Genomic DNA, 11,797 nt, shown 5'->3' on the forward strand with positions numbered 1-11,797 from the left:
ACTCAACTCTCCACCAAAAACACATGCAGCTTATGTCAAGTTCTGCACACCATCGCAGAATTCAAAGCTAAGCACGGTGGTGCTGCCAACATCGCTGCCTCTGTCCCAGATGAGCTAAATCTTTTTTACTTTCGGTTCACAGCTTTACACATTTGGAGAAGAAGAATGCTTATGTGAGAATGCTGTTCTTGGACTGCAGTTCAGCATTCAACACCATAATTCCCTCCATGCTTGACAAGAAGCTCAGAGACCTTGGCCTTCACCCTGCCTTGTGCAGCTGGATCCTGGACTTCCTGTCAGATTGCCAGCAGGTGGTAAGAGTGGGCTCCTTCACCTCTGCCCCCTGACCCTCAACACAGGAGCCCCTCAGGGCTGTGTCTTAAGCCCCCTCCTTTACTCTCTGTATACCCATGATTGTGTCACCACAGTTCCAATCTGCTAATTAAATTTACTGATGATACTGCATTGATTGGCCTAATTTCAAATAATAACAAGGCAGCCTACAGAGAAGAAGTCATTATCCTAACACAGTGGTGTCAAGAAAACAACCTCTCCCTCAATGTCGCAAAAACAAAGGAGCTGGTTGTGGACTACAGGAGGAATGGAGACAGGCTAGCCCCTATTGACATCAATGGATCTGGGGTTGAGAGTGTGAACAGCTTTAAGTTCTGGTCTGTACATACCAGCTGTGTGGTGAAAAAGCACAACAGTGCCTCTTTCACCTCAGACGCTGAAGAAGTTTGGCATGAGTCCCCAAATCCTAAGGATTTTCTACAGGGGCACAATTGAGAGCATTCCTGACTGGCTGCATCACTGCCTGGTATGGGAACTGTACCTCCCTCAATCGCAGGACTCTGCATAGAGTGGTGCGGACAGCCTGGTAAATATGTGGATATGAACTTCCCACTATTCAGGACATTTTCAGAGACAAGTGTGTAAAAAGGGCCTGAAGGATCATTGGGGACCCGAGTTACCCAAACCACAAACTGTTCTGGCACTACCATCCAGGAAACGTTACCGCAGCATTAAAACCAGGACCAATGGGCTCTGGGACAGCTTCTTCCACAAGGCCATCAGACTGCTTAATTCACACTGATACAATTGTATTTCCATGCTGTATTGACTGTCCCGTTGTACATACTATTTATTACAAATTACCATAAATTGCACATTGCACATTTAGCCGGAGATGTAATGTAAAGATTTTTACTCACGTCTGTGAATGATGTAAGAAATAAAGTCAATTCAATTCAATTCAACTGAAATTTGTACTGATGTATGGTGGAGGGCATTCTAACTGGATCAGTGCTCCAGTGTATAGGATCGCTAAAGGCTGCAGAGAGTTGTAGATTCGACTACTGTACTTGCATCACAATCACAACTCTCCCCACCATTGAGAATATCTTCAAGCAATGGTGCCTCAAGAAAGTTGCATCAGTCATTAACCTTCTGAGACATGACTACTTTTTGCACTACTACCACCAGGCATGAGCTGAACAGCTCTTCCACTCCACCATTAGATTTATGAGCGTTCCATGAATACTACGTCATTATTCATCTTTTGGACTATTCAGTAATTTATGTCCCTGAAAGTAATCTTGTACTGTACTGCTGCCACAAAACAACAAATTCCACATCATATGACAGTGATAATAAACCTGATTATGATTCTGATATGGCACGGGAGCTGGCTCTTTGCCCATTCCAAACACTCGTTTACAGTAATGGAACAATAATCCACTTTCAGTCTTACACATCCTCATCAATGCACGCCCACCTACCACTCGTGTACACAATAGAGGCAATTTACAGTGACCAATTAACCCACAAACAGCATGTCTTTGGGAAGTGGGAGGAAACCAAAGCACCTGGAAGAAAATCATGTAGTCAGAGGGAGAACATGCAAACTCCACACCGACAGCACCACAGATCAAGATTGAACCCAAGCATCCAGCACTGTGAAGCAGCCACTCTATTGCAGTGCCCCTGTGGACTGGGAGATGTACAGATTGTTGATTAGATGGAATTTATGACGGTATTGGTTACTGCTTTGTCTTTGGCCAAAGTGTTGGTGCTGCTGTGTCTTGAGAAATTAAACATATCCTGTCTATTATTGAATAGGCTGAACATTTTCTGATGCATATCTTTAATATGTCAATAAGATAACAGATTTTGGTTTGTGGTTTTATGTGGGGAGGTCTAAATATTAGTGAGCTTTCACACTTGTTCATTTCTTCAACTCACATCCAGAGATAAACTTGTTGGTTCATTGCTGCTATTGAGGTATGATCATGTGAAATGTCTGATGTGCTTTTTGATTAATGCATTCAGAAGACATTCTGAATTGGTGATTTGGGAGGGATAATATTTTATTCCTTTTTACAGTACATAATGTAAGTTAGAGCATTACTTGCAAACAAAACATTTTATTCTATTAGGGAAATAGAGAAGCTCGAGACATTAGCGAAAAATTTCAAGGCTTAAATCTAGAACAGCAGTAATTTCAACATTTCCTTTTCAGTATAAAGCACTTAAAATAGACAGCACTGTTTAGTCATTTCCTGTTGTTGCTCTGATGAAGTATCCTGTCCCAGCATATCGGTGCCACAATCAGTTCAATTGAGAGAAAGCTGATTTTCCAGGAAGAGCCTGTGCTTACTGCTGTCAAGCTGCAGCTGGAGTAATTTGGCACAGCGACCACAAATGTCTGCTGGTATTGGGACGGAGCCTCTCTTGCCAAACGCTAACTAAATTGCTTACACGTTCCCTTTAAGTTGTATAGACATCAGCTGCCTTTGTGGTAGTTCTGTAGTTTTAGCAGATCCAGGGCAGATTTTTTTTCTTTCTTCCTGGATTCTGGCTGAATTTTACTTTTTCAGATTGTCCCTGCAAGCTGAAATTCATCACTGACGCTGAAGTGTGATTTCACAGTCATGAGCAACGATATTAGATGCCATGAAGCACAGTACAGGGACTTTGGACCACGAAGTTGTGTCGACCTTTTAACCTACTCCAAGATCAATCTAATCCTTCCTTCCCTCCATCTTTCTATCATCTATGTTCCTACTTAAAAGCCTCTTAAATATCCCTAAGATATGTGCCTCTGCCCTCACCCTGGCAGCGTGTTCCATGCACCCACCACCCTTTATGTAAAGAACTTGCCTCTGACATTCCCACTATATTTTCCTTCAATCACAGTAAAATTATTCCCCCTTGTATTAGAAATTTCCACCCTGCGGAAAAAGATGTTTGCTGTCCACTCTACCAATACTTCTTAGCATCTTACAAACCTCTATCACGTCACTTCTCATTCTCCTTCACTCCAAAGAGAAACGCCCTGGTTCACTCCGTCTGTCTTCATAAGATGTGCTCCCTAAACGAGGCAGCTTCTTGGTAAATCTCCTTTGCACCTCCTCTAAAGCTTCCACATCCTTCCTATAATGAGGCTACCAGAACTAAACACAATATTCAAAGTGTGGTCTAACCATCTATATACTACTAAAACTCTCATGCTGTCTGTCTGTTTGTGACCTCCAATTAGCTCAAACTGTGCATTACAGCGGCACTTTTTTTTGGCTAAATCGAATTAAAATGCGCTAACTTACAGAATGCAGGCAAAGTTCAGGGTTATATATTTGTATAAAATTGCTCATTCACCAAAATAAACAGGCTCCCTTTTAACCCGAGACCCGATCGGCCATCATGGAAATCGGGACGCGACAGCCCGACGCATGCGCACGCCCAGTCTCAGCAGCGACACCTACCGGAGCAAAAGGGCAGGGCAGCTCTATTTCATGGGGTCACATTCTGCTAATCAGCACCATCAGCATGTGCAGGATTGGGACAGATCTAACTGCCACCCATCAATAAGAGATAATTAAATCTTATTGTAATGACGTACTTCGAGACACCTGTAAAACCCTTTGCTGCAGTCAAAAGACAGCGGTGACTATATCACGTCCATTTAGGAGAGTGCCAATCACATCATCAAGAATAATCAGCATCCTTTGGTGTTACTGCTTCATTACCTTCTATCCAGCATTAGGGTTAAAAAAAAATGGTCAGCCTAATTATGCCACGTGGAAAGGGAAGGGGGATGTTATGGTCAAGAGATGACACCAAACGTCGTCGGGAAGCAGCAAGGAGAAGGAGAGAACAAGAATCGGATGAGGCCAGAGCCGCACGACTCCAGGATCAGAGAGTCGGGACAAAAAAAAAATGAGAGAAGAAGAGACAGAGGAGGAGAGGCATGCACATCTCCAGGATCAGAGACAAACAACAAACAGCAGAAGAGATGGGGGGTGAAAGGGCTGCATGTCTCCAGAAGGGTGGCAGATAAACCAGAAATAATGCCATCAAAAGTGTCCTTTGTTAAATGAGGAGCAGCTATATTTGCTTTGCTACGCATCGTTCTTTAATAAACTGAGGTTTTCTACTGCAGTTTCCAAAGCAAAGCGATACCAATAACATTCAGGAAAATGTAATGTTCATTCTGGTCACATCAGACTGCATTACCCTTCTCTCAAAGGGTGCCCCAACAAGTCACCCAGTTGTCTAGTAGTTTTATAAAGCTGTAACGTTACCTCGTGGCTCTTGAACTCAGTCCCCCGACTAATGAAGGCCAAAACATTATATGTCTTCTTAACCACCCTATCAATTTGCATGGCAACTTTGAGGAATCTATGGATGTAGACCCCAAAATCCCTCTGTTCCTCCATACTGCTAAGAAACCTAACGTTAACCCTGTCTTCCATCTTAAAGTTCACCCTTCCTGAGTGAATCACATTACACTTTACCACATTGAACTCCGTCTGCCACGTCTTAGCCCAGCTCTGCATCCAATCAATATCCTGTTTTAACCTATGACAATTTTCTACACTATCCACAACACCACCAGCCTTCATTTCATCTGCAAACTTACTAACCCACCCTTCCACTTCCTCATCCATTTATAAAAATCACAAAGAGCAGGGGTCTCCGAACAGACCCTTACAAAATACCTCTGGTCGCCAACCTCCAAGAAGAATACTCTCCATTGACGATCACCCTCTGCCTTCTGTGGGCAAGCCAATTCTGAATCCACATAGCCGAGTTTCCCTGAATCCCATGCCTCCTGTCTTTCTTATTGAGCCTATTATCATGCAGAACCTTCTCAAGCACCTTACGAAGATCCATATGCACCACATCCACTGTTTGTTTTGTCACCTCAAAGAATTTAATTAGGCTCATTAGACACGACCTGCCCCTCACAAACAGAATCAAAATCAGGTTTATTATCACCAGCATGTGACATGAAATTTAGCAGCAGCAGTCAAATGCAATACATAATATAGAAGGGAAAAAACAAAATAAAATAATTTAAAAAATCAATCAATTACAGTATACATATATTGAAAAACAAATACTGTATATTAAAAAGTGAGCTAATGTCCAAGGGTTCAATGTCCATTTAGGAATCGGATGGCAAAGAAGCTGTTCCTGAAGTGTTGAGTGTGTGCCTTCAAGCTTCTGTACCTCCTATCTGATGGCAATAACGAGAAAAGGGCATGCCCTGGGTGCTGGAGGTCCTTAATAATGGACACTGACTTTCTGGGACACCACTCCTTGAAGATGTCCTGGGTACTTTGTAGGCTAGTGCCCAAGATGGAGCCATGCTGAATATCCCTAATCAGGCTATGCTTCTCAAAATGCTTATAAATCCTGTCTCTAAGAATCTTCTCCAATAGTTTGCCCATGACGAATGCAAGATTTGCTGGTCTATCTCCCTATTACCTTTCTTGAACAAAGGAATAACTTTTGCTATCCTCCCATCTTCTGGCACTACTCCTTTGAGTACGTTGAGATCATCACCAAAGGTGCAGCAACCTACTCATTTTCTGTTGTAACCTGAGGTATATCCTGTTCAGTCCCAGAGACTTATTTATCTAATTTTTTTCAAAAGTTCCAGCACATCGTCTTGTTTTAGCATTGACATTTTCCAGCATATTACTTTGGTCTACACTGCCTTCATAAATGGCATATTCTCTCACTACTGAATACTGCAGCAAAGTATCATTAAGGACCTCACCTGCCTCCTCTGACTCCAGACGTATTAACTCTTTTATCTCTGATTGGTCCTACTCTCATTCTATTCATCCTCCTGTTCTTCATATATGTGTGGAATGCCTTGGGGTTATTCCTTAATTCTACTCAGCATGACCCCTTCTTGCTCTCCTAAGGCCCTTCTTAAGCTCCTTCCTGGCTACCTTCTAACTCTCTAGAGCCCTGTCTGATCCTTGCTTCCTAAATCATAAGTAGGCTTCTTACTTCCTTTGTGGTTAGATGTTTCACTTCTCTTGTCATCCATGCTTCCTTCTTCCTACCTCCTTTTCCTGCCTCAATGGGATAAACCGATCCAGAACCCATGACAGTGCTCCCTAATCAGCCTCCACATTTCTGTTGTGCATTTTCCAGATTGTACCTGTTCCCAATTTATGCTTTCAAGTTCCTACCTAAAAGCTTCTTAATTAGATTAATTGGAAAGCTGTGATGACTTGACTAAAGTCATGGTTTTCCAACACAGTCACTGATCCATCAGTTTTGTGCTGCCACATTCATCTGTCCCATCTCTTGCACATGTCCATTGTTTTCCCCACTAATTCCTTCCTACTCATTTACTCCAGGGGTAATTTCAGTAGCCCATTTTACAGAGCTACACCTCTCACTCAATGTCAACAAGACCAAGGAGCTGACTACTGACTTGAGGAGGAGGAAACTGGAGGTCCAGGAGCCAGTCCTCATCCGGGGTTTAGAGGTGGAGAGAGTCAGCAACTTTAAATTCCTCTGTGTTATCATTTCAGAGGATCTGCTCTGGGTCCAGCACGCAAGTGCTATTACGAAGAAGGCATGACAGTGCCTCTACTTTCGTAAAGTTTGTGGCGATTTGGCATGTCACCTAAAGTTTTGACTAGCTCCAATAGGCGTGTAGTGGAGTGTATATTGTCGGGTTACATCACAGCCTAGTATGGAAACACCAATGCCCTTGAAGAAAAAGCCTATAAAAAGTGATGGATACAGCACAGCCCATCACAGGTAAAGTTTTCCCCACCATTGAGCGCCACTACATAGAACGCTGTCACAGGAAAGCGTCATCTATCATCAAGAACTCCCACCACCCAGGCCATGTTCTTTTCCTGTTGCTGCCATCAGGAAGAAGGTACAAGACCCTCAGGACCCACATCACCAGGTTAATGAACTATTATTACCCCTCAACCATCAACTCTTGAACTAGATAACTTCACTCAACTTTACTCACCCCATCACCGAACTGTTCCCACAACCTATGGATTCACTTTCAAGGACTCTTCATCTCGTGTTCTCAACTCAATATTTATTGCTTATTTATTATTATTATTTCTGTGTTTATTTTTCTTTTCTGTATTTGCAGTTTGTCTTTTGCACATTGGTTGTTTATCCATCCTGTTGGGTATGGTCTTTCATTGATTCTGTTGTTTTCTTCTATTTACTGTGAATGTCCACAAGAAAATGAATCTTAAGGTTGTATATGGTGTCATATACCGTCTGCATTTTGATAATAAATTTACTTTGAACTTTGTATGCACAGGTACAATGAGAAACCATCACAAGTACATAGCAACATATAAACGGCATTCACATGAAGAAAATAAATCAATCGTAAATTGTATACAATTTTGTCAAGAAAACAATTAGAACACAAAATTAAGTCCATTTTTAGTACAACGTGGTCAAAGTGTTGATAGTGTTGCTAAACTGTAGTGATAAATGTATTGCTGAGTGGTTCAAGAGCTGATGGTTGAAGGGAAGTAACTGTTCTTGAACCAGGTGGTGTGGGACTTCAGGCTTCTGTACCTCCTGTCGAATGGTAGCTGATGGCAGGGATCTTTGATGAAGGATGTATCAGACGTTTTTCTTCTTGAGTCAGCACCGATGTTGGGGAGGGTTGGGCTGAGTCCACAACTCTCTGCAGCTTCTTACTTTTCTATCCATTGGAATTGCCGTGCCACACCATGATGTAACAAGTCAGGATACTTTCAGCAGCACATCCGAAAGAAGTTTGTCAGAGTATTCGATGACGTACTGAACCTCCTTAATGTTAATAGGTTTTTCAATATTATTGAGAGGGTGTGGGAAGATGGTGCTGAGTGGAAGAACAGCTAGGATCTTGATCAATGGAGGAGTTGGTTTGATGGGCCAGATAGTCCAAATCCTGGGTCTATATACGAGGGGTGATTGATAAGTTCGTGGTCTAAGGTAGAAGGAGTCAATCTTAGAAAACCTAGCACATTTATTTTTCAACATAGTCCCCTCCTACACTTACACACTTAGTCCAGCGGTTGTGGAGCATACGGATCTTGGACTTCCAGAGAGTGTCCACAGCAGGGGTGATTGATAAGTTCCTGGCCTAAGAGACCAGTTAATAACTTCAAACTTTCTGCATAATCACTCAAAGCATTGACCTGCATGTGCATGTAGCGAGAACTGTATAGCTCATCTCCTTCTACTTTAGGCCACAAACTTATCAATCACCCCTGCTGTGGACACTTTCTGCAGGTGCAAGATCCGTATGCTCCCTGGCTGCTGGACTAAGTGTGTAAATGTAGGAGGGGACTATGTCGAAAAATAAATGTGCTAGTTTTTCTAAAATTGACTCTTTCTACCTTAGGCTACGAAACACAGGTGCAATTTTTAAACTAGTGTTTCATGGATTAAACTTAATGCCGTTTCACCAAAGTCCCAGGCACCCCCATGCTTTAACCTCAATGAAACAGCAAAAGTGTGTTGGAGTATGGAGATGTCATCACTTTCCCTGTTGGGAATCGTTGGCTGTGGTTTGAAGGGCTGCCAGAAATGCACGCCAGCTTTATTCTGTCCTAAGATTCAGAGCCTTTGATCTCTATCCAGCCTTTGTCACTGCTGAATGTGAGATGTTTTGCCCTTCCAAAGGCAATCAAAAGGCTCAGCATTTACTATGGTAATTTTGTGTACTCTTTACAGATTCCAGGAGCACCTGACGATGAGGCAGTCCGAATATTTGTGGAGTTTGAGCGGGTTGAGTCTGCAATCAAAGGTAACCACATTCTAAACGTTTTTAAATGAGAAGTGTAGTTTTTTTTACACAAAGTGGTGGGTGTGTGGAATGTGTTGCCAGGGATGGTGATACAGCAGATACATTAGGGCCATTTAGGAAAAGCACAGGATGAAAGAAAAATGGAGGCTTATGTGGGAGAGAAACATTTGATTGATCTTGGAGTAGGTTAAAAGGTGTCAACACAACATCATTGGTCGAAGAGGCTGTACTGTACTGTTCCATCAAACCATATCCATCTCAGAGTTCAAATGAGTAGATGAGTCACATAGACCAAGAATGTCTTGGGTTATAGATCCTGATCTGTGGGAGGGAGGGTCTGGCCAGAGTGCAGCTAAGATATACAATGGATTACAGAAAAAAAATATCTACTGGTCTCCCATTTTCTGCCCTTGATGAAAAGTAGAGTTGTAGGAACAACACAAAACCAGGAGTTTAAGTTCAATTACTGATTTACCAGAACTGCAGAGATCTCCATAACTCTCCCAATACCTCATCCAATTAATGGCTGAATAGAACTGCAAGGCACAGAAACCACAATGCTGTGCTATTGTGAGACTGAAGATGGGAACTTGCCAAAAGACCTTTTGAGCCTATAGGACACTTTGAACACACTCAGTGGCCACTTTATTAGGTACAGCTACTCACTAATGCAAATGTCTGTTTAATGTTAAAGTAACATGTTTCATTTAGCTGTATACATGAGTGTGGTTGAATGCAATAAACTTGACTTTGGAGATTACATCTACTCTGTGTGAGGCACTTTCTTCTATAGCTAATGGCTTAACTGTAAAACTGGTCACTGAATTCCTTTACAAAAATATCAGAAGGGTCCAGGCCCAGACATTAACAAATCTTGCTGCTCTTATTCCAGCTGTGGTTGATCTGAATACAAGATACTTTGGCGGCAGGGTGGTAAAGGCATGTTTCTACAACTTGGATAAATTTCGGCAGCTGGATCTTGGCGACCTCTTCTAAAGGCACAGTTGATTGCATCCATCGGCTCCCTGTGCCTGGTGTTAACCGTCCCGGAGGTGTAAAGGAGTGGAAGGAGAATTATTACTAATTCTAAAATGACAACTGCTATCCCTAGTTGTAGCCATTTGTTATACTTCTGCTTTCATCAGTTTTGCAACCTGAGATGCTGTTCCTTCTGGGGGGGGGGGGGCCTCCTCTGTGATTTGTCTTACCCACAAATTGTACTCATTTAACGGTTTATGACAGCGTTCTGTTAAGTTTGTTCCTTTTTGTTGGGTAAACATTTACAACACCAGTGCTATTTTCCTTCATAATTTATTACGAGTAATAAATACCATGCTGGATTTCTCATAAAATTCACTGACTTGGGAGCTAATTGTTCAGGTGAGTTGCATTTAAGTGGCTTTCATTCCCCTATTAGGAGCCTCATCAACTGGAGGGGGCATCATTGGTATCCTTAATGTGATTTATTCAGTGTCCCTATCCATTGTTAACATCTGTGTCAGAACCAGTTTAAGTAAAAATTACATACCCAGTTTTTCAGTAAAATGATTTGGTTGTGAATTAAGAGTAACTATTATTTGAATACACTACCGTTTCTAATATATGAGCCCATCTGATTAAAGTAATCGGGAACTGGAGTTTTCTCATTTCCAACTCGCGTGCCACTGTTCTGAATTTGGTTGTGTTTTCATCTTTTTTTAAAAAAAAAGCTTAGTGGCAGAAAAATCTTAAATGACTGTAATAACTTTTGTAAATTAAGTTGTGTTTTAACTATCACTGGTTAGATTTTGGCAGCCTTAAACAGTAGTTATGACCAATTCTTTTATTGCATTGAATTGTTGTATTGCCTCAAAGCTGACGAACATTTTTTTTTACTGTGCATATGCTTTGTGACTTGCGATATCCAGGAAGAGATAATTTGTTTCGTATCGTATCAAAGTAGCAAACAACAAGGGCCATGCAGAATTGGTGTTTTTATGACAGTGATCTGGTCTATTTGAGTAATTGCTCATAAAGGACAATTTTATATCAGCTCATTGGAAAAAAATGAAGAACCTCTGAATAAAGAGAACATATTCTTTAACACTCTGCTGTCTATTTTTCTGTTGTCCCTTACTAAAGGCAGGCAGTTACTCAATGTGCTTGTGGTACTTGGGTAGCAATCCTGCAGTCTGAATCAGGTTATAACAGACTTAAATGATGAGAAATGTGTTGTTTTTATGGCAGCAGTGCTGTGCAAAAACTTAAAAATAAATAGTGCAAAACAAAACTGAACTGGTGTTCATGGACCATTCAGGCAGCTGATAGCAGAGGGAAAGAAGGGCAGGAACCCATCTGCAATGTCTTTATGTATCAATGTGGGATCAGATCTGGATAAGACATGGTCAGCAAGATTTACTGGACCTTGCGAAAATGCCTCTACTTTCTTGGAAGTTTGTGTAGATTAGGAGTGTCATCTGAAACTTGGTCAAACTTTTGCAGATGCACGGTGGAGAGTATACTGACAGGTTGCATCAAGGCCTGGTATGAAAACACTACTGCTCATGAATGGAAAAGCCTACAAAAAGTGGTGGATACAGCCTCCCCACCATTGAGCACATCTACAAAGAACACTGCCATAAGAAAGCAGCAACCATCAACAGGGATCCTCACCATCCAGGCCATACTCTCTTCCCACTGCTCCCATTGGAAGGAGGCACAGGGGCCTTG

The 11,797-nt window shown here is 41.9% G+C and overlaps 1 protein-coding gene across 2 annotated transcripts in view; it reads left to right on the forward strand.

The window, feature by feature from the left end:
* The window catches only part of rbm17 (RNA binding motif protein 17), a 65,421-nt gene extending 54,250 nt beyond the window's left edge, over positions 1–11,171 (forward strand). For both annotated transcript variants that reach the window (XM_072241211.1, XM_072241210.1), the window contains exons 11-12: positions 9,016–9,088; positions 9,981–11,171. In XM_072241211.1, coding sequence (XP_072097312.1) covers positions 9,016–9,088; positions 9,981–10,084 — 177 coding nt within the window. In that variant the 3' untranslated portion in view covers positions 10,085–11,171. The remainder of the gene's footprint in view (positions 1–9,015; positions 9,089–9,980) is intronic.
* Positions 11,172–11,797: the final 626 nt, after the last annotated feature.

Source organism: Mobula birostris, chromosome 23 (genome assembly GCF_030028105.1).
Source record: "Mobula birostris isolate sMobBir1 chromosome 23, sMobBir1.hap1, whole genome shotgun sequence".
Classification (NCBI taxonomy): Eukaryota; Metazoa; Chordata; class Chondrichthyes; order Myliobatiformes; family Myliobatidae; genus Mobula; species Mobula birostris.